Source organism: Thalassophryne amazonica, chromosome 2 (genome assembly GCF_902500255.1).
Source record: "Thalassophryne amazonica chromosome 2, fThaAma1.1, whole genome shotgun sequence".
NCBI classification, from domain to species: Eukaryota; Metazoa; Chordata; class Actinopteri; order Batrachoidiformes; family Batrachoididae; genus Thalassophryne; species Thalassophryne amazonica.
Genome location: NC_047104.1, coordinates 49870355 through 49898002, shown reverse-complemented (window position 1 = coordinate 49898002; position 27648 = coordinate 49870355). Strand labels below are relative to the sequence as shown.

The 27648-nt window shown below is 40.7% G+C and overlaps 1 protein-coding gene across 1 annotated transcript in view; it reads left to right on the top strand.

The window, feature by feature from the left end:
• LOC117524179 (transcription initiation factor TFIID subunit 4-like) overlaps positions 1-27648 on the top strand; it is a 278303-nt gene that overhangs the window by 6050 nt on the left and 244605 nt on the right. Inside the window, exon 3 of the mRNA XM_034185935.1 lies at positions 12645-12811. Within this exon, the coding sequence (XP_034041826.1) occupies positions 12645-12811 (167 nt within the window). The remainder of the gene's footprint in view (positions 1-12644; positions 12812-27648) is intronic.

Below are 27648 nucleotides of genomic sequence, written 5' to 3'. Positions count from 1 at the left end.
TTTTCAGGACCTGTGAGGAATATCCGAGTGGACACTAATCGAGAAATTAAGCTGGTTTTTGGTGAAAAGTTTAACGGCTGATGAGAGATTATGGGGTGTTTCTGTCGGTGTAAGGACTTCTCACGCAGCGGGACGTCGTGCAGCGCTTCCAGGCGCCATTGTCGGCCTGTTTCGACCTAAAAACATCCTAATTTAAGGCTTAATTCACCCAGGACGTCGTGAGAGAACAGAGAAGATTCAGAAGAGGCCGGCATGAGGCCTTTATGCGGACATTCCACTGTTTAAGGACATTTTGTAATGAAAGACGTGCGCGCAAATTTGCCGAGTCATTTCCGTGACGACTCGGCAAATCTGTGTGCGCCGCGACAGGAAAAACACCTCCGTGTTGAAAACCATTTGTAAAATTCAGGCGGCTTTTGATGGCTTTCAACAAGTGAGTAACTGAGAAATTGTTTAACAGCTTGGGCATGTTCCAACTTGTCCGTTAAGGTTTCCAACGGAGGTGTTTTTCCTGTTGCGACCCCCCGCGGTCGGGTCCAGCCCGACATGCGACTCTGCCCGCACGTTCTTTCATTACAAAATGTCCGTTAACAATGGAATTTACGAATAAACTCCTCATGCCGACTTCTTCTGAAAGTTCTCTGACGACTTACTGGGTCAACAGAGCCTGAAATGTGGAAGTTTTCAACTTGAAACGGCAAGACGCTGCCGCCTCGAAGCGCAGATCGCCATCAGGCACCATGGGCCATCCTTACGGCGACACTACCAGACCAAAATCTCTCATCAGCCGTTAAAATTTTTACCGAAAAACAGCTGAATTTATCGAATGGTGTCCATTCAGTTGTGCCTTACAGTTTTGAAAAAATTTTGATCAAACAAAGCAGCAGTCTCTGAGCCATTTCTAAACAATGGAAAAAATCGACGAGAGGGTGGGCCACTCCTCACTCAAAGACTGCCCACAGGCGAATGATGTAACCGACAGGCGTAAAAAAACTCTCGCATGCCCACGAGGGTTCAAGCATGTCTGATGTAATCACACGTGATTCAAATCCATATGGTTTTTGAAAAAAATAATAAGGTCGGATACTTTTCTAATAGACCTCGTATTTTATAACTTAAAAACGGGACCGATGCTAACGCGTTAGCATGTCTGTGGCATTTTCAATGTTAAAGTTAGCATTAAGCTGTTTGCATCAGCACGTTTGTGTTGATTTGTTTTCGGTATAATTAATGGATCAGTGTTCATTGTCGTAAAAGAGTCAAATTGTAATTTTTTTAAATTTATTTTTATTCATATATTAATAATAATAGCAACAACAATAATAGTCTACATAATAGACAATAATAGTCAATAATAATAGACTAATAATGTTACAATACAATTTTAGAGAAAGAGACAAAAAGAACCTAATGAAACAAAACACAACAGAAAAGATAAAACCATCTAACAATGAAAATAAATAAATACATATAGAAACAAATAACTGTTTCCTGTGAACACCTAGTGACTCTTACACCTCCACTTCATCCCTGTTTAAGTTTAATGACAATTTGTTTCAGTCAAACCATATTTTCAATGTGTTAATTTCTTCAGTGATTTCCTCCAGAACTATCTGCCAAACTAGAAAACTGCTGCATCCTAGTTAAGAGCAGAATACTACTGGAATGAATTTAAATAAGGAGAGTTGGGTTTTTTTCTCACCTAAATGGATGCTGCACTCACTGCAGTTTACAACCCCTGGCAAAAATTATGGAATCACCGGCCTCGGAGGATGTTCATTCAGTTGTTTAATTTTGTAGAAAAAAGCAGATCACAGACATGACACAAAACTAAAGTCATTTCAAATGGCAACTTTCTGGCTTTAAGAAACACTATAAGAAATCAGGAAAAAATTGTGGCAGTCAGTAACGGTTACTTTTTTAGACCAAGCAGAGGGAAAAAATATGGAATCACTCAATTCTGAGGAAAAAATTATGGAATCATGAAAAACAAAAGAACGCTCCAACACGTCACTAGTATTTTGTTGCATCACCTCTGGCTTTTATAACAGCTTGCAGTCTCTGAGGCATGGACTTAATGAGTGACAAATAGTACTCTTCATCAATCTGGCTCCAACTTTCTCTGATTGCTGTTGCCAGATCAGCTTTGCAGGTTGGAGCCTTGTCATGGACCATTTTCTTCAACTTCCACCAAAGATTTTCAATTGGCTTAAGATCCGGACTATTTGCAGGCCATGACATTGACCCTATGTGTCTTTTTGCAAGGAATGTTTTCACAATTTTTGCTCTATGGCAAGATGCATTATCATCTTGAAAAATGATTTCATCATCCCCAAACATCCTTTCAATTGATGGGATAAGAAAAGTGTCCAAAATATCAACGTAAACTTGTGCATTTATTGATGTAATGACAGCCATCCCCATATCATCAATGACTGTGGAAATTTACATGTTCTCTTCAGGCAGTCATCTTTATAAATCTCATTGGAACGGCACCAAACAAAAGTTCCAGCATCATCACCTTGCCCAATGCAGATTCGAGATTCATCACTGAATATGACTTTCATCCAGTCATCCACAGTCCACGAATGCTTTTCCTTAGCCCATTGTAACCTTGTTTTTTTCTGTTTAGGTGTTAATGATGGCTTTCGTTTAGCTTTTCTGTATGTAACTCCCATTTCCTTTAGGCGGTTTCTTACAGTTCGGTCACAGATGTTGACTCCAGTTTCCTCCCATTCGTTCCGCATTTGTTTTGTTGTGCATTTTCGATTTTTGAGACATATTGCTTTAAGTTTTCTGTCTTGACGCTTTGATGTCTTCCTTGGTCTACCAGTATGTTTGCCTTTAACAACCTTCCCATGTTGTTTGTATTTGGTCCAGAGTTTAGACACAGCTGACTGTGAACAACCAACATCTTTTGCAACATTGCGTGATGATTTACCCTCTTTTAAGAGTTTGATAATCCTCTCCTTTGTTTCAATCGACATCTCTCGTGTTGGAGCCATGATTCATGTCAGTCCACTTGGTGCAACAGCTCTCCAAGGTGTGATCACTCCTTTTTAGATGCAGACTAATGAGCAGATCCGATTTGATGCAGGTGTTAGTTTTGGGGATGAAAATTTACAGGGTGATTCCATAATTTATTCCTCAGAATTGAGTGAGTCCATATTTTTCCCCTCTGCTTGTTCTAAAAAAGTAACCGTTACTGACTGCCACAATTATTTTTCCTGATTTCTTACAGTGTTTCTTAAAGCCAGAAAGTTGTCATTTGAAATGACTTTAGTTTTGTGTCATGTCTGTGATCTGCTTTTTTTTCTACAAAATGAAACAACTGAATGAACATCCTCTGAGGCCGGTGATTCCATAATTATTGCCAGGGGTTGTATTGTCTTGAATAATCCCAGATTGTATTTCAGAGCTTCTGGAATTCAAATATTTCCGTACAGGTGGTGTTGGGGGGTAATTTTGGGTTTCACCTTTTTTTGTTTTTCACCACTTTCATCCCTGAATATGTCAATCGTGAGTCACTCCTCCGTTCTGTTCACACAGCTTCAAATGCTGTGCGGCTCTCTGCCGAGTCAAGTTAGAACAATAGAGTCCAGTCGGAATTAATAAATTTAAAGTGAAACGCTGTTTAAATCAATTGACAACTCTTTCCAAATGTTGTAATACAAACAAACTGCAATCAATCAAAATGTTTTTTCCTCCCAAAATGAGACGTCTTGCGCTGACGTGCAGCAGCTGGCTGAGCTCAGCCCAGAGTTACGGAGAGACATTCATGCCAAAATGTTTGAAAGGAAATGCTTTTGACAAAAACTACAGATTTTATTTATTTTTATTTATGTCCAGAGATCAAGGATCCAGTGACCAATTTAAAATGTTGTTGACAGAAAACCTGTAAAGCCTACTTTTAGTACACAGAAAATTCACAAGGGGTATCGATAAGGGAATCGATAAGGAATCGGATCAAAAAGCAGAATTGATAATGGCATCGATATCGATAAAATCTTATCAATACTATCCCTAAACGTGACAGAACGTAATGATGCGCTGTTACATGCGATAGTGCACAACAGCGCAGAACATTATTCATTATTCTTGAACATTATTCATTATTCTTGTGCACAATTAAACCCTGCTGCACCGCATTCAGTTTCGTTGCTATAGTATGCTGAAGAAGGACAGTGACGCCCAGTCGGCTAAGTCTCGTTCCAGTGCTCTTCAGTGTGCTCCTGCAAGTGTTCCACCTGCTGTTGTGCCTGATGTTCGGGAGAATGCGTGTGAGCCAGAGGAGAACGACGTGCAGCCAGACATCTGGCTCTCTCTGTCTCCTCCTCCTCCTTCTTTCTGCGCAGCTCCATGGCACAGAACCCAACTAAGCATGCAATCACAAAGTTCTTCTGCTGTAGATTCATCTGGATGTTGAGCAATATGGAGTGATGTGAACGGTTCAGCAGCTGATGGTAGCATGAATATGGGGGGGTGTGGAGACAATTCACCTGATTCACAACATTCCTGACAGATTCCTGACAGAACGTAATGAGGCGCTGTTACGCGTAATACCCCACAACAGTGCGGAACATTATTATTGACCCCGCGTAATGGTTCATGATAATTCGTCAGTGATACAACCCCAATTCCAATGAAGTTGGGACGTTGTGTGAAATGTAAATAAAAACAGAATACAATGATTTGCAATCCTTTTCAACCTATATTCAATTGAATACACCACAAAGACAAGATATTTAATGTTCAAACTGATAAACTTTATTGTTTTTGTGCAAATATTAACTCATTTTGAAGTGGATGCCTGCAACATGTTCCAAAAAAGCTGGGACAGTGGTATGTTTACCACTGTGTTACATCACCGTTCCTTCTAACAATACTCAATAAGCATTTGGGAGTGTCATGATTGGATTTAAAAAGAGCATCCTCAAAAGGTTCAGCCGTTCAGAAGCAAAAATGGGGTGAGGATCACCACTTTGTGAACAGCTGCTTGAAAAAAAATAGTCCAACAGTTTAAGAACAATGTTTCTCAACGTTCAATTGCAAGGAATTTAGGGATTCCATCATCTACAGTCCATAATATAATCAGAAGATTCAGAGAATCTGGACAACTTTCTACATGTAAGCGGCAAGGCCGAAAACCAACACTGAATGCCCGTGACCTTCAATCCCTCAGGCGGCACTGCATTAAAAACCAATATCATTTTCTAAAGGATCTTACCGTGTGGACTCAGGAACACTTTAGAAAACCATTGTCAGTTAACACAGTTCGTCACTACATCTAAAAGGGCAAGTTAAAACTCTACCGTGCAAAGCGAAAGCCATACATCAACAACATCCAGAAACGCCACCGCCTTCTCTGGGCCCGAGGTCATTTGAAATGGACAGACGCAAAGTGGAAAAGTGTGCTGTGGTCTGATGAGTCCACAATTCAAATAGTTTTTGGAAATCATGGATGTCGTGTCCTCTGCACAAAAGAGGAAAAAGATCATCCAGATTGTTACCAGCACAAAGTTCAAAAGCCAGCATCTGTGATGCTATGGGGGTGTATTAGTGCCCCTGGCATGAGAAACTTACACATCTGTGATGGCACCATCAATGCTGAAAGGTACATCCAGATTTTGGTGCAACACATGCTGCCATCCAAGCAATGTCTTTTTCTGGGACGTCCCTGCTTATTTCAGCAAGGCAATGCCAAGACACATTCTGCACGTGTTAGATTAGCGTGGCTTCATAGCAAAAGAGTGCAGGTACTAGACTGACCTGCCTGCAGTCCAGACCTGTCGCCCATTGAAAATGTCTGGCGCATTATGAACCGCAAAATACGACAACGGACACCCAGGACTGTTGAACAACTGAAGTCATACATCAAGCAAGAATGGGAAAGAATTCCACCTACAAAGCTTCAACAATTAGTGTCCTCAGTTCCCAAACACGTATTGAGTGTTGTTAGAAGGAAAGGTGATGTAACACAGTGGTAAACATACCACTGTCCCAGCTTTTTTGAAACATGTTGCAGGCATCCATTTCAAAACGAGCAAATATTTGCACAAAAACAATAAAGTTTATCAGTTTGAACATTACATATCTTGTCTTTGTGGTGTATTAAATTGAATATAGGTTGAAGAGGATTTGCAAATCATTTTATTTACTTTTTACACAACATCCCAACTTCATTGGAATTGGGGTTGTACATGCCATTAATCATAACATGTTGCAACAGTTCCTGAGGACTCCTGATGCCTCTGCCCGAGTCATCACATTCGTCATCAGCGGCCTAGAATGCACACTTCGTGGCATTCCTGACTTGTCGTTGTTATGTGTAAGCACGGCATTATGCAGCCCTACATGGCAATATGCTGAGGGACACAAAGGGGTCCATGAAATGGATGCAAAAAATTAAACGTTAAATTTTTTCACGTATGTGCTGTATGAAGTCTATGTAACACTCCCCTACTTTATGCAAGTCCACGTAACACTGCGCTACTGTACACCAATCTCCGCAATTGTACGCTACCCTATGCCAGTCTGGTGAAAAATCTTTTCAGGTTTTTTATCAGAACACACCTGCATTGCTGCCTGCTGGACATACTGCTAGACTCTGCTGAACTTTGCTGGCAGTGAAGCTTAAAAACCACAGAAGAAGAAGAGGCGGCCAAAACGTCCGCCCTGCGCACAACATACACAGCCATTCCTGCGTAATACTTCACTCCCCAACAGCGAAAAGGATTCTCTGGCCACCTCACTAGATATGCAGCACAATGCAACTCTGCGCAGGTCCAGTGTGAAAGGGGCTTAAGACAATGATCGAATGTAAAATTCCAACCTTGGTTTGCTCTGCATTGTGTTGCTGTTGTGACTCCTCCCATTTACTCCCCTTGGGATGTAAACTCACAATCCCTGGCATGGGAGGTAGATTCTCTGTCCAGTCAGCTAAAACCCAGGCTCTGGCCTTGTGGCCAGAGAATCCTTTCCACTGTTGGGGAGTGAGGTTTACTGACTACTATTGCACAGCGACTCTTGCTGGCATCCGTCACATTGGCACTAATACCACGTTGGATTGGTTCAGGCAGGCCACTTTCAAGTGGCTTTTATTTGGGGTCAAAGTAATGGAGAGTGTGGTAGAGAGGTGAAGAAGAGAGTGCAGACAGGGTGGAGTGGGTGGAGAAAGGTGGCAGGAGTGATTTGTGACCGAAGAATATCAGCAAGAGTGAAGGGGAAAGTTTACAAGACAGTAGTGAGACCAGCTATGCTGTACGGCTTAGAGACGGTGGCACTAACAAAAAGACAGGAGGCAGAGCTGAAAATGTTGAGATTCTCTTTGGGAGTGACAAGAATGGACAAGATTAGGAATGAACATATCAGAGGAACAGCTCAGGTGGGACGGTTTGGAGACAAAGTCAGAGAGGCGAGATTGAGATGGTTTGGACCTGTGCAGAGGAGGGACCCAGGGTATATAAGGAGAAGGATGCTGAGGATGGAGCCACCAGGAAGGAGGAGAAGAGGGAGGCCAAAGAGGAGGTTTATGGATGTGCTGAGGGAGGACATGCAGGTGGTTGGTGTGACAGAGGAAGATACAGACGAGAGGGTGAGATGAAAACGATTGATCTGCTGTGGCGACCCCTAATGGGAACAGCCGAAAGACAAAGAAGAAGAAGAAGTGGCTTTTGTGGCGGACAGAACCACCTGACCACTGACATATCAACATATGTATGTGCACTGAACAAAAATATTAACGCAGCACTTTTGTTTTTGCTCCCATTTTTCGTGAGCTGAACTCAAAGTTCTAAAACATTTTCTAAATACACTAAAGATCTGTTTCTCTCAAATATTGTTCACAAATCTGTCTAAATCTGTGTTAGTGAGCACTTCTCCTTTGTCAAGATCATCCATCCCACCTCACAAGTGTGGCGTATATCAAGATGCTGATTAGACAGCATGATTATTGCACAGTTGTGCCTTAGGTTGGCCGCAATAAAATGTTACTCTAAAATGTTCAGTTTTATCGCGCAGCACAATGCCACAGATGTCACAGGTTTTGAGGGAGTGTGCAGTTAGTATACTGACTGCATGAATGTCCATCAGAGCTGTTGCCCATGAATTGAATGTTCATTTCTCTACCATAAGCCGTCTCCAAAGGTGTTTCAGAGAATTTGGCAGGACATCCAACCGGCCTCACAACCGCAGACCGCATGTAACCCCATCCAGCCCAGGACACCCACATCCAGCATATTCACCTCCAAGATAGTCTGAGACCAGCCACCCAGACAGCTGCTGCAACAATCGGTTTGCAGAACCAAAGAATTTCTGCACAAAATTTGACAAACCATTTCAGGGAAGCTCATCTGCATGCTCGTTGTCTTCACCGTGGTCTCTCGACCTGACTGCAGTTTGTTGTCGTAACTGACTTGAGTGGGCAAATGCTCACATTCGATGGTGTCTAGCTGCTGATCAACTCTATGCAAAGGAGATGTGTTACACTGCATGAGGCAAATGGTGGTCACTCCAGATACTGACTGGTTTTCTGACCCCGGGCATTAAAATCAATCATTTGTATGAAGCTACCAATTTATAACCAGTTATTGTGTCCTCAGGTCCAAAGGACATTCCATGACCGGTAAATCAGAAACCATCTGAAAAGCATGTGTCTTTTTCAGCACAAGCGAACTTCTGTTTGTATTGAAATGGTGTACAGTCACATTCTCTTTTTCAAAACCAAAACATCGCTGTAAGTTTTGTAATGAAATCCATTGTCTCACTAGAGGACATGGTGTCTGAGTTGTACACCTGGTGCGCAGTTGGTTTAACTAAGGCCTAAACCTGAAAAAGTTCTTTTTCACATAATTATTGCTGCAGCTCATGTGATTTTGTTCAGCTGTGAAAACTGAACTCTCACCATGTGTGCTTACAGGAGGCCCACACTGTTCAAATGGTCTCACAAATATATATAAATGTCAGGAAGGGCATCTATTGTTAAAAAAGTGCCATAATCAACATACAGATGAATCTGCGTGTCGATTTTCAGAGTAAACATTAGTATAAACTATAAATTCTTTGTGATTCAAGCCTATGTCGTACATATATATAAGGTGGTGGTACATGTGTATATAAGAAGTCCTATACAGGTCCTGAGGCCCTTTGGGCTGGCCCTTATCCTTGGGTACCATAGCTTGAACTGGATGAAAGTCTACGACTCCCCATTGACGGGATGCCACTCCATCTCAGCTTACAGCTCAAGCCAAGGCTGCCATCCATTTCTAGCTGGGTGAACTGGGATAATGCAGATGAAGTGTCTTGACCAAGGACGCAAATAGGTAAAATGACTGAGAATAAAGCACATGTCTTTATGTTTGTAGTCTAACTCTTATCCCACTGAGCTACCTGGTCTGCCTATGGATAAGCACTAGGCCAGAATTTTGATCTTGGCCATTGACCTTGACTTTTACTGGTTATCCTCAAACTCGAATCACTTTGTCCTTGGCTGACCTTCAGTTATTCTTTTAAGGTTGATGTAAATCAGTTACACCCCCAACTCCAGTGAAGTTGGGATGTTGTGTAAAATGTAAATTAAAACAATACAATGATTTGCAAATCTTCTTCAACCTATATTCAATTGAATACACCACAAAGACAAGATATTTAATGTTCAAACTGATAAACTTTATTGTTTTTGTGCAAATATTTGCTCTTTTTGAAATGGATGCCTGCAACATGTTTTAAAAAAGTTGGGACAGTGGTATGTTTACCACTGTGTTACGTCACGTTTCCTTCTAACAACACTCAATAAGCATTTGGGAACTGAGGACACTAATTGTTGAAGCTTTTGCTTGAAGTATGACTTCATTTGTTCAACAGTCTGGGGTCTCCGTTGTCATATTTTATGCTCCATAATGTGCCACACATTTTCAATGGGTGACAGGTCTGGACTGCAGGCAGGCCAGTCTAGTACCTTCAGTCTTTTACTACGAAGCCACGCTGTTGTAACGTGCAGAATGTGGCTTGGCATTGTCTTGCTGAAATAAGCAGGGACGTCTCTGAAAAAGACGTTGCTTGGATGGCGGCATGTGTTGCTCCAAAACCTGGATGTCAGCATTTCAGCATTGATGGTGCCATCACAGATGTGTAAGTTGCCCATGCCATGGGCACTAACACACCCCATACCATCACAGATGCTGGCTTTTGAACTTTGTGCTGGTAACAATCTGGATGGTCTTTTTCCTCTTTTGTCTAGAAGACAGGACGTCCATGATTTCCAAAAAACATTTGAAATGTGGACTCATCAGACCACAGCACACTTTTCTACTTTGCATCTGTCTATTTCAAATGAGCTCGGGCTCAGAGAAGCTCGCGGTGTTTCTGGATGTTGTTGATGTATGGCTTTCACTTTGCACGGTAGAGTTTTAACTTGCACTTGTGGATGTAGCGACAAACTGTATTAACTGATGATGGTTTTCTGAAGTGTTCCTGAGTCCACGCGGTAAGATCCTTTACATAGTGATGTCGGTTTTTAATGCAGTGACGCCTGAGGGATCGAACGTCAGGGGCATTCAATGTTGGTTTTCGGCCTTGCCACTTACTTGTAGAAAGTTCTTCAGATTCTCTGAATTTTCTGATTATATTATGGACTGTAGATGATGGAATCCCTAAATTCCTTGCAATTGAACATTGAGAAACATTGTTCTTAAACTGTTGGACTAGTTTTTTCATGCATTTGTTCACAAAGTGGTGATCCTCACCCCATCTTTGCTTGTGAACGGCTGAGACTTTTGGGGATGCTCCTTTTATTCCCAATCATGAGTGTCCTCAGTTCCCAAACACTTATTGAGTGTTGTTAGAAGGAAAGGTGATGTAGCACAGTGGTAAACATGCCACTGTCTCAGCTTTTTTGAACCGTGTTGCAGGCATCCATTTCAAAATGAGCAAATACTTGCACAAAACAATAAAGTTTATCAGTTTGAGCATTAAATATCTTGTCTTTGTGGTGTATTCAATTGAATATAGGTTGAAGAAGATTTGCAAATTATTGTATTCTGTTTTTATTTACATTTTACACAATGTCCCAACTTCATTGGAATTGGGGTTGTAAAAACTCCTTAAGTTATGTGGTTCACAAACACACATGGAGACACATAGGGTTGGGTATCGAAAACCGGTTCCTGTTTAAGAATCAATAAGAAATGACTTGATCCATCAACATCATTAGCCTTTTTGCTAATGATTCCCTTATCGGTCATTCAGTTCAACTTACACTGGAGCAGCCTTTGTTTTTGAGAATGTTTATTGGGAAAATAACCATTTCTCTACCTTGGTTGCAGACTCGCTGCTTCTGCAGTGGGTCTGCTTGAAGCTTGAAGTGCTTTGACTCGCTACTTCACTGGTTCTCTGCTTCGCTTTTTTTCAGAAGCGGCAGGTCCGTAATTTCTTCATTAACCCATCTCAAAGCCATTTAAAGATGTCAGTCATGAGTCACCTTTGTACGGATTAAAGTCATTAACTGGGACTCATGTCTTGTTGCGGGCAAGAAACGAGAATCATCCTTCATTACTGTTTTGTGGGACTAAGTGCACAGCGCCAAATGCTTAAGTTGGAAAGATGGATTTCGGTCAGAATTAATTATTTCAAAGCAAATCGCCATTTTAAATCAAATGACACCTCTTTCCAAATGCAGTACAGACAACAACCTACAGTGTGAGTCTTAGACCTTGTTTTTTTTTTTTTATGTACATTTTTTTGGAAGCCAACCATATGTGTAGGTTGTCATTCCAACCAGTCACCTTCAGCTGACAATTTCAGTGATTAGCTCTTCTCCACATAGACAGAAGAAATTTAGTAGCATAATCTATTGCTCACAAGTTGCTTCCCTTGGTATACCGTGCATCCGGAAAGTATTCACAGCACTTCACTTTTTCCATACTTTATGTTACAGCCTTATTCCAAAGTGGATGAAATTCATTGTTTTCCTCAAAGTTCTACACACAATGCCCCATAATGACAATGACATAAACAAAAAACAAACAAACCCAAAAAAAATTACACATTTTTTCATGTTGCCATTATCGGGTGTTGTGAATAGAACTTTTAGGGGAAAATTTAATTTTATCCATTTTGGAGTAAGGCTTACAAAATATGGAAAGTGAAGCACTGTGAATACTTTCCGGATGTACGGTAAGTAATATTTAGTTTGTCTCAGGGATGAATAAAATCCTGTTATTAAAACAGCAACATTCCAACACTCCAGGTCTCCAGCTTCCCCTCCCTTCCAAAGACATGCAGGTTTGGTGCATTGAAAACTTTAAATTGACTGTAGGTATGATTGCGTTTGTCTAAATGTGACTTCTAAAGCAGTTAATTCTCCTTGGCAGAGGTAATGACTTAATTAGGAATTTGGAAATCTCATTTTTGTCTGAATTTTTCCCCCCATTATTATTTAGTTATGCAATGTATTTGATATGACAGAAAAATCCTTTCATTTTTATTTTTGTCTGAATCTTTAAGTGACTGTCAGAATGCCCCTGCTTACAATCAACATACAAAATACTGTATATGTGCATACTGTTAGCTGCCAGATGTAACACCTTCTTGGAAACAAAGTAACAATATAGGTTTTCCATGATTTGTTGTCCTGTGTTCTTCCTCAGGGATGGTGTTGGTACGTACAGAGTTGGGCCAGTTGGTGATGGTTCCTCAGCAGGCTTTGGCTCAGGCCCAAGCCCAGGCTCAAGCCCAGGCTCATGCCCAGAACAGTGTCTCTCCACGACCTGCCACCCCCACCACAGGAGCATCCTTCCGAGTAACAACCCCACAGGTAAGACATGCTGCTGCAGACACATGGTAGCTGCTGTACCACCTGCGGACTTTCCTCAGCACACCACAGTGCACGTTTTCACAGCTCCACAAGGACGAGAGGAGGAGTAAAGCTTCTGTGCTCTAGAAATACACACAGCATTTATGGTTTTATTTAATTTTTGCTTGAAATGGAGTATGGGAGGAGGAATCACTGAGTTTTGTATGCCTCACGTAATGAAACATTCCGATGTGCTTGAGCTTCATGAGGTATCATTTAAGCATTGTCACTGCAATGTGTGTGTGCACAGTCGTTACATTCCAATGTCAAGCAAGGCAAAATATATCAAACATGCCACACTACAAATTTTTGTTGCTTGACTAAAAAAAATCTTGCGTAGTTCTCATCTTGCATGATTAATTTATAATAGAGTTCTTTTGAGTCTATACCATAATTATCTACAGCCCAAATCTGTGTGTCAGTATATGTTAACTAGTCTTTAAGGTTAAAAAAAACCCCTCAAAAACCACATATTGTTAGATTTTCATTTTTTCAGGCAGCATAAAAAACTACCTGAAGATGTGCAGTCAGATTTTTTTGTAAGCAAACTTGTAACATTTTTTTAAATTTGTTAAAAGCACATTATAAATCCTGTTCACAATGGAGGCACTCAGCTCATGCTAACATTAGCCTGTTAAAGGCCCTGTATCACCTTGATGATTTAGCCAGCGTATGCCGACATATGACATATATGGCGAATACGCTGGTGTATGTATAATAAGTTATGGGTAAGTTTTGTGCAAGTTAAGAGCACGTTGAAGCACGCTGGTATACGTCATAATACAGCAAGTTCGTCAAAAGATTTTGGCCATGCACAATATTTTCGGAGCATGCCAGCGTATGTGTCATATGTCCCACAAATGTGGGCCATAAGTTGTAGATAAGTTATGCGATTTTTGACACACGTTTCTTGTAAGTTACTCATGAGTTGAAATATGTCCAATGATGCTGCCCATTAATTGGCTGAACAACTGAAAGCTGTAGTCCTCTTGTGAACAGTTCAGACTATTTAAAATATTAAAACCATTCACTCACGGAGTAAATATTAAAGGATTATTAACCAAGAAAACGAGGTTAATAATTTGTTTATTATATGGCTGTTATAAACACACAGACTTACAGTATCACCCTAATATTCTGCTGATGGTGTTGAGCTTGTTTGCTTTCTTCACCTCCATGAAGAAGTTGCTAGCTGGTAAGCTTTCAATCCTTGTGTTTTTTCCGATGGTGCTTAGATATTTATGGAGTACATTCATGTCCGACTTGGTTTTTCTAATCGTGTTTTTAGCTTCCTGGTTTGTAACGAAAATACGAGTTGTGGACTGATTGTCATGGTAACTGGTCCGGATATGGGAAAATATCCGACCGGTAATCAGCCAATCAGAGTGTGCGTAGCATCCCAGCCATATAGTCGTAATCTTACCTGTTCATTTCAGTTGGATTCATCATCACAGCCTGATGAATCCTTATCCACTTAAAGCGTCCTGATTTTGGAAGACGTCTGAAAAGCCTTTAGTTCCTTGTCATGACTGGAAAAAAATGTAACGTTTTAAAAGAAATGTTTTTTCTGCTCCTGGTGTGTTTCTCAGCCTGAACCAAAGGACACCAGTGCATTGTGCCACAACAAGACAATGAACGAACTTATTTTAGGGCCCTGTCACACCTTGACAATTTTGCCTGCTTATACCAACGTATGAAAAATACACCGAATATTCTGGATGCGTCGAATAAGTTATGCAGCTGTCACACTATGACGAGTAGCCAGCGTATGTTGTCAGACCCGTTTCCACTAAGTTGTTCGGGTTGGTACTGCACAGTATGGTACAGGTTGCAACAGTTAAACATGGCTTGGTTTGCGTTTCCACCGCCAGCAAAACCCTTTTGTTTGGCAGGCGGTACATGAAAATATTGACGAGCACGTCATTGAGCACGAGTACGCTGTCATGCGGCCTCTCCGCTCCACACGGAGGCCAAACAGAGTAATTTAACATTTTTAAATTAAATTTAATTACATTTTTGGCTTGGTGGAGCATGGGATTTATTTTCTTCGGGTGAAGAATGCTGAAGAATTGACTGGTGGCTGTGGTAAATGCTGACATGAATGAATGAGGCGCTGTCACTCTTTCATCTTGTCAAATAAGTTTATTTTCTTGTTGTGGCACAAAACGCCAGCGATCTCTGGTTCATACTGAGAAACACAAGGAGAAACAGAGGGACTTCTTGGAAAACGCTACATTTCTTCTCTGTTTTCCAAAATCACGGCGCTTTATGTGGATAAGGTATCATCAGTCTGTGATGATGAATCCGACTGAAACGAACAGGTAAGATTAAGACTTTATATTTCCCCTGTGTGTGAATGGTTTTGTAAGGATTAAACAACGAGAAGCAGTGCATTATACGGTTTGAATGCACGACGCAGAGTCTAAAACACCACGACGCGAAGCCGTATAATGCATGGCTTCGAGTTGTTTAATCCGCTTATACCATGGTCCCACACAGTGAGCTAACACACAAATATTTATTTAAGTTAACAGAACTTGATAAAAATGTGTGAGTATTTGGGACTATTTTACACCAGTCTCAAGATATTTTGCCTCCGATGCACTTACTGTGTCTGCAGGCTCGCGCCGCACCGGGCCACTCACACCGCCCCCCTCTCTGCTGTGTGGAGCTGCGGCCAACTCTGGCAACAGGTCCACAAACTACGCTCTCTGGTTTGATGCAGAGCGCTCCGGCAGCCCACAAGGATAGAACCGTTCTCTTCTTCTTTCCCGTTTTCAATCTTGTCCAGTTCGTGTGATGTTAAATCTTTACGCCGTTGCTTTTGCTGTTCTTCTCGTTCTCCTCTTTCCATTCCTCAAACATTTTATTTTGGCCGAAAATATTAAAATTCACTTGGAAATCCATGTTTTATCGCGTTTCTGTCATTCACCTGTCAAAACACAGCTGATCTGTGCCAACTGATTTGCGCGTTGCTATGGTGACGGCCGTACACACGAAAATAATCCACGCCAGTTAGACATGGAATTCTCACTGACCATGATATGAAATATTAGAAACAGTCTGAACTTTTCGCATGACTGCAGCTTTCAGTTGTTCAGCCAGTCAAAGGATAGCATCAATGGACGTATTTCAGTTTATGTGACAACAATCGCATAACTTATGGCCCACGTATGCGGGACATATAAGCCATACGCTGGCATACGTAGAAAATATTGTGCATGCCCAAAATATTTCAACATACTTGTCGTATTACAATGTATATCAGTGTGCTTCATCGTCCTCTTAACTTAAACAAAACATAGCCATACCTTATTAGACCTATGCCAGAGTTTTGAATACGGTCACATACGCTGGCTAAATCATCAAGGTGTGACAAACTTATAACCTGGCATTGTGCAGTGCTAGCAAGTTTTCATGTTAAAGTTAGCCTGTTAGCATCAGGTTATTGGATGTTCGCGAGTTTTAAGGCTAATGTCAGGCCTTAAGCCCCTTTCACCCTTGGATTGCATTCAGTTGCGTTGTGATGCGTATAGAGTATGCTGGAAAACTGTGCAGATTTCACTTAATCCCTGTGTAGGCTGGTGTGTGATGGTGCATGGTTGCGTTCCTAGTCTTGGTTACAGTTGTGTATGGTTGCTTACTGTATACTTACTGCCACGTATATGGCCCTTGCCACTATTTTTTGCCGCTCACAGTCCACTTCTGTCTACTTTTTGGGATTTTTTTTTTTTTTTTTTTTGGCATTGTGGAAATGCACTCCGTTGGTTACAATGGTACATGAACACAAGTTGCTATCTATTGAAGGTTTTCGACAGTGCCATCAGTAGGCTTGTTCTGATGGCAGAGTCCATTCCAAAAGCAGACTGCAGTGTGCTGCATCAGCGTCACGCATGGCATCTCACAAACATTCCGGCACCCCGCGATCTGTAGGTGTCAATCCTGCATGCGATGCCATCCGCACCTTGGATGGCATCGCACCAAGAGTAGAATCATTCGGCTGGAAAAGTACCCTTAAGGTATAATTCAACAGCATTAAATCAACAGGAAAGCAGAGAAAATACTAAGATGATCACCAGTGAACCATGCAAGGACATTCCCCATAATCCCAAAATGATTCTCCAGCCTATCAAGCAGAATACGGTGATCCACCGTATCAAAAGCAGCGCTAAGATCTAACAGCACCAGACCTATAGTGGTGTCTGAATCATTTACCACCTTAGTGAGTGCTGTCTCTGTGGAATGATATGATCTAAATGCAGACTGCAGTGGTTCAAAGAGATTTTTCAGTAAGATGGTTCACAAGCTGCTGTGAAACCACTTTTTCCAGAATTTTAGAACAAAATGATAGATTTGGTAATGGCCTATAATTTTTCAGTGCACTAGGGTCAAGATTAGATTTCTTAAGTACTGATTTAATCACTGCAGATTTGAAACATTTAGGAACAGATCCCAAGGTTAATGACAGATTAATAATTTCCAACACAGTAGGCCCTAGAGTAGGTCACAGGTCCTTTGTTGGTATAGGGTCGAATAAGCAGGTTGTACTTTTACTTTCATTAGCACGCCCAGTGAGATGCTATCAAATTCTGTAAATCTAGGTAATATATCAGTGATGGCACCCACCTTGATAACAAGGTGTAGTGGCTGGATTACGGCATGCTGGGATAACCTAATGCCATCTATTTTCTTTACAAAGTAATGTAAAAATTCTGGGGCCGTAAAAGGAGGAACCTTGAATTATGCTTGTTTTTGTTGATCAAATCAGAGTAATAGGCCCACTTTGTAGACAATAGTGCATGCCTATAGTCTAAAATAGCATCGCACCACGGGAGGTGGAATACTTCTAGTTTTGAATTACGCCATTTTTATTCTAGACCTCTAGCCTTATGCTTGAGCTCATTTAAGTAATCATTGAACCAAGGCGACTGTGTTTTGGGGAGGCGTGGTTTTAATGTAGGTGAATCGATCATGTTGAGTGTAGTTTTGAGCGCTGAGTTTAAGGTGTCCACAAGACTGTCTACTGAATGGTTATTTTCCAAAAGTGACACTAAAATATCAGGCAGTCTGGCTCTAAGTTCAATTGTAGTTGAAGAGTTGATGTGTCTCTGCCATGATAAATAAGGTTCTTGTTCCACTAAACACAGCAACAAAACAGTGGGGGCTGTATTTGAATACAGAACTGTCTGCAAAACCATACTGTGTATAGAGAAAAGAAACATTAGGGAATTCCTAGTGACATCATGGGGAAACTCAATAATCAAAACAAATATGCCTGCTCTTATTGAGAAATCTGTTGTGGGTGGAATCTGAGTCTGTTTTATAGCACAAAAATGCTTTGTAGCATAATGTTATCTAAGCAACACGTAAAGTCCCTACTTGTCTTGACATTTGTCACTTTTCTTTGGAGAAAATCAGTTCTTGGAGAGAATGGCAAAATTATGTGGTCCTTCTCTGGTCTGCCCTCATCCAACCTCTTTCCTCTAAGGTTGATTTGGACCCTGTCATTCTTCATTGAGCAAATTTGAAGTTGGGATGTGGTATAAAATGTAAATAAAATCAGAATACATGATTTGCAAATCCTCTTCAACCTATATTCAATTGAATACACCACAAAGGCAAGATATTTGATCTTCAACTGAAGACACTAATTGTTGAAGCTTTGTAGGTGGAATTCTTTCCCATTCTTGCTTGATGTACGACTTCAGTTGTTCAATAGTCCGGGGTCTCCGTTGTCGTATTTTGCACTTCATAATGTGCCACACATTTTCAATGGGCTACAGGTCTGGTTTACAGGCAGCCCAGTCTAGTACCCGCACTCTTTTACTACGAAGCCACGATGTTGTAACACGTGTCGAATGTGGCTTGGCATTGTCTTGCTGAAATAAGCAGGGACGTCCCTGAAAAAGACGTTGCTTGGATGGCAGCATGTGTTGCTCCAAAACCTGGATGTACCTTTCAGCATTGATGATGCCATCACAGATGTGTAAGTTGCCCATGTCATGGGCACTAACACACCCCCATACCATCATAGATGCTGGCTTTTGAACTTAGTGCTGGTACCAATCTGTGTGGTCTATTTCCTCTTTTTTCCGGAGGACACGATGTCCATGATTTCCAAAAACAATTTGAAATGTGGACTCATCAGACCACAGCACACTTTTCCACTTTGCATCTGTCCATTTCAAGGTGGAAGGTGGTGGTGTTTCTGGATGTTGTTGATGTATGGCTTTCGCTTTGCATGGTAGAGTTTTAACTTGGACTTGTAGATGTAGCGATGAACTGTGTTAACTGACAATGGTTTTCTGAAGTGTTCCTGAGCCCACACGGTAAGATCCTTTACACAATGATGTCGGTTTTTAATACAGTATAGCCAGAGGGATTGAAGGTCACGGGCATTCAATGTTGGTTTTCGGCCTCGCTGCTTATATGTAGAAAGTCCTCCAGATTCTCTGAATCTTCTGATTATATTATGGACTGTAGATGGTGGAATTCCTAAATTCCTTCCAATTAAACATTGAGAAACATTGTTCTTAAACTGTTGGACTATTCTTTCACGCAGTTGTTCACAAAGTGGTGATCCTCACCCCATCTTTGCTTGTGAACAGCTGAGACTTTTGGGGATGCTCCTTTTATACCCAGTCATGACACTCACCTGTTTCCAATTAGGTGTTCTTTGAGCATTCATCAATTTTCCCAGTCTTTTGTTTGCCCTGTCCCAACTTTTTTGAAATGTGTTGCAGGCATCCATTTCAAAATGAGCAAATATTTGCACAAAAACAAAAAAGTCTATCAGTTTGAACATTAAATATCTTGTCTTTGTGGTGTATTCAACTGAATATAGGTTGAAGAGGATTTGCAAATCATTGTATTCTGTTTTATTTACATTTCACACAACGTCCCAACTTCATTGGAATTGAGGTTGTATTTTCACTTTGCTTGATATTATGTACATTTATATTTAGTTATCTTAATGCTTAGTTAGCTTTAATGTCTCTTATTTTTATATTCAGTTTTAAATTTATCTTTAGATTCAACTTTGTTTCACTGAGCTTTTCAGGTACCTTCATATTTAATTTCATATTGAGTTGGCTTTGTATTTAGTTAGTTTTTTATATTAAATCAGGTCTGTGTTCAGTTAATGTGAGATTCAGAGAGTAATGTTTATGAGAGATATTTGTTTTGTGTTAAATTCTTAATACTGGTTCTTCAGCATGAATAATTTTACAATTTGGCAACATTTCATTTTGTTTTTCATCATGTGTGCTTCATGAAATAAAACTGTAATGTTTTTGCAGAGTGTATCCAGACTAAAATGTGACTTAAAACGTAAGCTTTTCTTTAATAATGCTAAAATTGGCAGTTAAACTTCACATTGCCCTCCTTCAATGTGTAACTGGTTTAAACCGATGATATTTGAAACAAAAATGCTGGGTTCCATAGAAAAAGTAAATGCTTTTTGAAATAATCTCCTAGGGTTCTAATAAAATGCCACAGGCCTTTAAAAATATATGGCTGGATTAGAAATGGATTAATTGTAAAAATGAAACTGCAAATTAATCTATAATTAAACAATAGGCATCTGCTGCATTATTATTGTATTAATAGATTTCACAGTAAATATGACAATAAAATTACTTTATTGAAAGAAAGTGCAATTGACAAATTTTCTAAAGAACACACAGTGTGTTTGCTGATTTATGCCAGTTCATGACGTGTAAACAAACCAGTCTTGCAGATACATAATACACTTACTCATTTAAATCTAAAAATATGAATGGCACATTTCACATGACTAACTGCAATGACAAAAGCACATCACTAGAGGGCAGCATTTTATTGTTTTTAAAATTAAAGTAGCCCTTATTTTTCTGTTTCAGGTTATCTAAGTATAGCTACCACTGTTTGTACTGTGGAGACCTTGATGGTCATTATTTCTGACTATGGAAAAGACAATTGCGGAAATAAAGTTGTTGGGGGCTCTCGCACAAGAAAGTCAGCAGTTCCACAAACTTCATAGTTCACAGTTTTGTGTTCTGGAGAAATGCAGACATACAAACAGTGTTATTTTCATGGTGGCTGGTAGTTATGTTATATAAGAAAGCCAGAAGTCAGTGATTTCTGATATTAAATGAAAACTCTGCTGGCACTCTGAATATAAGAATTACTCGGCAGGGGCTTCTTCCTCCCTGTCTTCTCATCCAACCTGGATCCATCCTGATATGAACCCCTCTCAAAAAGAAAGTTACAGGTTGCCGTTGCCTTCTTGCCGTCACACTGATGATAAATTAGTGGGTTGCGGCATTGCCGCCTCGACAGGAAAAACAGTGGCAGGGAAATGAAAGGGAATGGTGTTTATTCCCAAAGCTCAAACCCCTCTGTCGGCCTGTCACTCTTCCCATGACCCTGAGGGGAGAAACGGAAGGCATCCTGAGCTTCCTTCCTTCCATACCTGTTAAATCATTCATCATCCAACTGCCTGATTATTTTAAAAAGCTAACACAGTTTTTCCTCACGTGTGTGTGTGTGTGTGTGTGCTCGCGTTGAGAGTGGAGGCATTGCTCGCGGTGCGATGCACCCCATGGCTCTCACCACCCACCACCACCCCTCCTGTTCTCGCTCCCCTCATCTCACACCTCCTCCGCCTCCTCTGTGCTACATTCAAAGCTCACAAAACTTTTAGTGTAAGGGGAAACTTATTTTTCCTCTTCTACTCTTTGCCCCAGCCCTCTGTCTGTGACAGGGCTACACCATATGTGCTCGTTGTATGAACTTGTTTGTTTAAACAATGGCATTTTAATCGTAATGAATTCAAGTTTTATTCTGACTAGAATTCTCTAATGCTTCAGGAGAATCTTGTCTGTTTTTAAAGAATTTATAATGTATTTTCCATATACAGTACATGGTTCATGACTGAATTTTGTCCAATTTGTATGGAACAAGTAGAAAAGCTGTTGAGACAACAGGGGTACTTGTCCAATTCTTACTCCAGTTTGTAGTTTAAAGTGTACATATTCTTTCGTTTAACACTTCTCAGCTTGTGACAGTGTGACAGTGTGGCTTTGTGTTCAGCTTTCTTCTGAAATGAAGCTGCTAATGGAGTGTGTGTGTGTGTGTGTGTGTGTGTGTGTGTGTGTGTGTGTGTGTGTGTGTTCTTGTTGCATGTCATGGAAGCTAGAAGTTTTCTCATCTTCCAGTTGGAAGCAGTGATGGTGAAATGAAGCTTTGTTTCAGTGTCAACAGCAAAGCCAACCACATCACCAAAAGCTTCATATTATTTTAAAAGCTTCATTTAATTGATTTAATAGACCAACATCTACTGGTAATCTAATGTACAACCCCAATTCCGATGAAGTTGGGATGTTGTGCAAAATGTAAATAAAAACAGAATACAATGATCTGCAAATCCTCTTCAACCTACAGTAGTGTTCAAAATAATAGTAGTGCTATGTGACTAAAAAGATTAATCCAGGTTTTGAGTATATTTCTTATTGTTACATGGGAAACAAGGTAACAGTAGATTCAGTAGATTCTCACAAATCTAACAAGACCAAGCATTCATGATATGCACATTCTTAAGGCTATGAAATTGGGCTATTAGTAAAAAAAAGTAGAAAAGGGGGTGTTCACAATAATGGTAGCATCTGTTGTTGACGCTACAAACTCAAAACTGTTATGTTCAAACTGCTTTTTTAGCAATCCTGTGAATCACTAAACTAGTATTTAGTTGTATAACCACAGTTTTTCATGATTTCTTCACATCTGCGAGGCATTCATTTTGTTGGTTTGGAACCAAGATTTTGCTCGTTTACTAGTGTGCTTGGGGTCATTGTCTTGTTGAAACACCCATTTCAAGGGCATGTCCTCTTCAGCATAAGGCAACATGACCTCTTCAAGTATTTTGACATATCTAAACTGATCCATGATACCTGGTATGCGATATATAGGCCCAACACCATAGTAGGAGAAACATGCCCATATCATGATGCTTGCACCACCATGCTTCACTGTCTTCACTGTGAACTGTGGCTTGAATTCAGAGTTTGGGGGTCGTCTCACAAACTGTCTGCGGCCCTTGGACCCAAAAAGAACAGTTTTACTCTCAGCAGTCCACAAAATATTCCTCCATTTCTCTTTAGGCCAGTTGATATGTTCTTTGGCAAATTGTAACCCCTTCTGCACATGTCTTTTATTTAACAGAGGGACTTTGCGGGGGATTCTTGCAAATAAATTAGCTTCACACAGGCATCTTCTAACTGTCACAGCACTTACAGGTAACTCCAGACTGTCTTTGATCATCCTGGAGCTGACAGTGGGTGAGCCTTTGCCATTCTGGTTATTCTTCTATCCATCTTGTTTTTTTTGTCCATTTTAAAGCATTGGAGATCATTGTAGATGAACAGCCTATACTTTTTTGCACGTGCGTATACGTTTTCTCCTCTCCAATCAACTTTTTAATCAAACTACGCTGTTCTGATTCACACCTGTTTGTTCCACAAAATTGACAAACTCACTGACTGAATGCCACACTACTATTATTGTGAACACCCCCTTTTCTACTTTTTTTTATGAATATCTTTGCTTGTGAACAGCTGTGCCTTTTGGGGATGCTCCTTTTATACCCAATCATGACACTCACCTGTTTCTAATTAACCTGTTCACCTGTGGAATGTTCCAAACAGGCGTTCTTTGTGCATTCATTAACTTTCCCAGTCTTTTGTTGCCCCTGTCCCAGCTTTTTTGTTGCAGGCATCCATTTCATAATGAGCAAATATTTGCACAAAAACAAAAAAGTCCAGTTTGAACATTAAATATGTTGTCTTTGTGGTGTACTCAATTGAATATAGGCTGAAGAGGATTTGCAAATCATTGTATTCTGTTTTTATTTACATTTCACAATGTCCCAACTTCATTGGAATTGGGGTTGTATAGCATACATATTATGATATATACAAGCTGACAATTTTTGGCAACATTGTAGTAGTCAGTATTGATCATCCCGAGACACATAGATACACTGAAAAAAGTGCTGTGACTTTGCTTAATTTAAATGTGTACATCAGTCCCACTTGATCAAAATGTGCCCAGCTATCAGAAATTTCCTCTGTCTCTAATTGGGATACAAAAGAAAATTTTGTGATTTAGACACATTCTAATCTTGTGTGTCCAGTGTACACATTTAAATTAAGTAAAGCCACCGAAATGTTTTCTTTGCACATGGATCACTTAGTTTTTTTTCACATTAACTGAGAATGTACATACTGTACATCTTCAACCGGGATCGCGTCGTGGGAGCAGCAGCTCCAGCAGGGGACCCCAGACTTTCCTTTCCTGGGCCACATTAGTCACTTCTGACTGGGGGATCCTGAGGTGTCCCCAGGCCAATGTCGAGATAAAATCTCTCCACCAGTCCTTGGTCTTCCCCATGGTCTCCTCCCAGCTGGACATACCTGGAACACCTCCCTCGGAAGGTGTTCTAGATGGATGTGTATAGTACCAGTGGCTTCCATTGGATTGTTTGCTGTTGTGACACTCTTCCGAACTTTACACGGTTGTATACGTTTCTTTTATTTCTGTTTAGCACTCTTCTGGTTGTTAAGTGTATCTACTCTGAAACTTATTTAACTACAGTTCTGTTGTGAATCGCTAGCGTTCACTAGCTAGGTCGACTACCCCCCTTCCCCGCCGTTACTTTTATAGCTGTTTCTTTTTTACCTGTTTAATACTTCTGTTAGTTTTTCAGTGTAACTGCTGAGAATTTTAGGTCATTATTTTACTTCTGTATAAATCTTAGGAGTGGCTAGCATTTTTGCTAGCAGTTAGCTTGCGTTAGCTAGTTCGACCCCCCTTTTCTTCAATACTTCTGTTAGTTTTTTAGTGTAACTGTTGTGAATTTTAGCTTAGTACTTCACTCTTGTGTTAGTCTTAGGAGTGGTTTACTCGTAGGAGTTTTTTTTTCTTTTTTTTTTACTGTTCATCAAGTCTAATACTTCTGCTACTTTTTCAGTGTAACTGCTGTGAATTTTAATTCATTTATTTACGTCTGTGTGAATGCTATGTGAGCCTTAGGAGTGGTTAGCTTATTCATTATTGGTTAGCTCGTACTTGCTTGGCTATACTCCTGAATTTTCTAGTGCACAAAGTACACTACTTTACTCCCTCCATAAATCCTGCGTGATGTTGGAAGATAGGGTGGCTCTCTTAGAGAGCCGTGTCCTTAAGTTAGGACAGCTTCTTAGCTCAGTGGAGTTAGATATTACGGGCACTCCAGGTGAGGTGAGTGTTGGGCCAGCTAGCATCTCCATTAGCATCAGCCTAGAAACGCCGGCTGTGGAGGACGGCTTTCGGATTGTGGCTAGGCGGAGGAAGCCTGTGGTACCCCGATCACACTCACCACTGCCAACTGTGAATTGGTTCTCCCCCTTGGATTTGCCTGTTGTGAATTCTCTGAGCCCACGAGTGACTTCCACTCCTGTCTCCAGGCCGAAACACCGGACTTTAGTGATAGGGGATTCTATCACCCACAAAGTCAGGTTACAGACGCCGGCTGATGTTAAATGTATTCCTGGGTCCAGAGCTCCTGATATTGCATCCCATCTTAGGGTGCTGATGCTGCAGAAGGGAAGACAAAGTAACGAACATCACATGAGATATAGTCACATAGTTATTCACGTCGGCAGGCACCAATGATGTCAGGATGAAGCACTCAGAGGTCACAAAAATGGACATAGAGAGGATTTGTGACCTTGCCAGAAAGATGTGTCGGCATCAATTTATAGTCTCTGGTCCCCTCCCCTCCTGGGGTACTGATGAGGCATTTAGCAGGCTGACATCGTTAAATAGATGGCTGGCGCAATTTTGTAGACAGCAAGGCTTTGGATTTATTGATAACTGGCCTTTGTTCTGGGGCTGCCGTCGCTTGCTGATGCTGGACGGCCTCCACCCTACTAGGGAAGGTGCCACCATCTTGTCTGCAAACAAGGATAGAGCTCTACAGGGAGGGTAATATTAGGAATTTACAGCAGGCCACGGAGCAGGTGATTAGAGACCCTGCAAGGCTTATGACAAATGTGGGCGTGGAATGTCTCAAACCTAAACCTACTTCTAGGCATCTTATACTGTATATGCTACTCTGGAACCACCCCTAAACCCAAACAGTTCAACTGTCAACACTAAGGCTGCAGCTATCGATTATTTTTGTAATCGAGTATTCTATCGATTATTCTGGCGATTAATCGAGTAATCAGATAAAAAGTACTTTTGTGTTTTTAAACAACATCAGTAGTCCAGAGCTCTCCCTAAGCAATGGCACAATGTCCGTGTGCCAAAGTCTTGACATTTTGTCGAAATGGTGATGGGATGGGGCTTTCTGTTCTGTTTTTTTTCCCCCAACTTGTAAAATGTAACCATTTTGAGTTTTTTTTTTTTTTTTTAAGGTTGGTGGACTGGATCCTTACATGATTTTGATTTATTTATTTGTTTATTTTTATCCCTGTTTCTCTGCGATTCAGCAGATGTATTTCAGCAGGAGGTTGAACATGCAAGCCTCGTGGTTAGTTTTTTTTTTTTTTTTTAATTACCGCGTTTGTGAAGCATTGTGTGTTGGCCAGAAAAAGCGAAACACTTAGTGCGAGTCTGAACAACAGCCGGCTTCGACTGTGGGCACCCGGCTGTCGGGTCAATAGTCACTCACCACGTCGAGCAGACCGTGTGGTTTTTAATAATAGACAAACACACTGCTTCGCTTTAAATGTGCAGCAAGTCTATTTCAGATGATCAGTGTGGACCCTCTTTCTCTTAAAAGGATTTATTTTACTCTGTGTCGCAATGGAAAGCAGTAGCTTTAAGGGCTAAATTATTAGCTGTTATACAGCCTGAGCGCATGTTCTAGTCTTCTTCTGTTGTTTTTCTGGGGACATTATAGCGCCACACACAGGCCTGGCATATGTACTACAATGTTTAAACGAAGCTTCGAGGCACAGAATTTGCCTCGATCATTTTTTGTAATCGAATTATTCGAGTAATCGTTTCAGCCCAAGTCAACACCACTGAGGTCCTTAGTCTTGGTCTCATTAACATAAGATCACTATCCTCAAAATCATTGTTGATTAATGATTTAATTACTGGTCATCACTTAGATGTGATTGGGTTATGTGAAACCTGCCTTAAACCTACAGCTGTCCTCCCCTTAAATGAGGCCTGCCCACTAGCATACACATTTAGTCACATCCCTCGTGTTGCGAAGCAAGGCGGGGGTGTTGCTCTTATTAGCTGTTGGGGGTCACATATATAACTCATTTGAGCATCTGATTCTCCGCTTTGGATATTACGCAAGGTCAGAAGAATAAAAATCAGCCTTACTACTTTCTCATTGTGTATAGGCCTCCTGGTCCATATTCTGAATTCTTAGATGAATTTGGTGCATTCATCTCTAACTTGTCAACTAGTGCAGATAACATTCTGATCATTGGTGACTTTAACGTTCATATAAATAAGCCTTCTGATCCCCTCTGCAAATCATTTATGGAAATTGTGGATGCATTAGAATTTCAGCAATGCATTCGAGAGTCAAAGCACATTAGTGGAAATACCCTGGATTTGGTTCTTGCACGTGGTATTGCTGTCACGAATATTGACATCATGCCTCTTACATCAGTGGTCTCTGATCACTCACTTATTAAGTTTACAGTTTCGTTGCTGTGTTTAGTGATGGTGATGAGGCGACGCATTAACTCCTCAACTAAGACTGAACTCGAAGCTAGACTGCCTGATGGCTTAGCTTCACATTTGGGAAATAC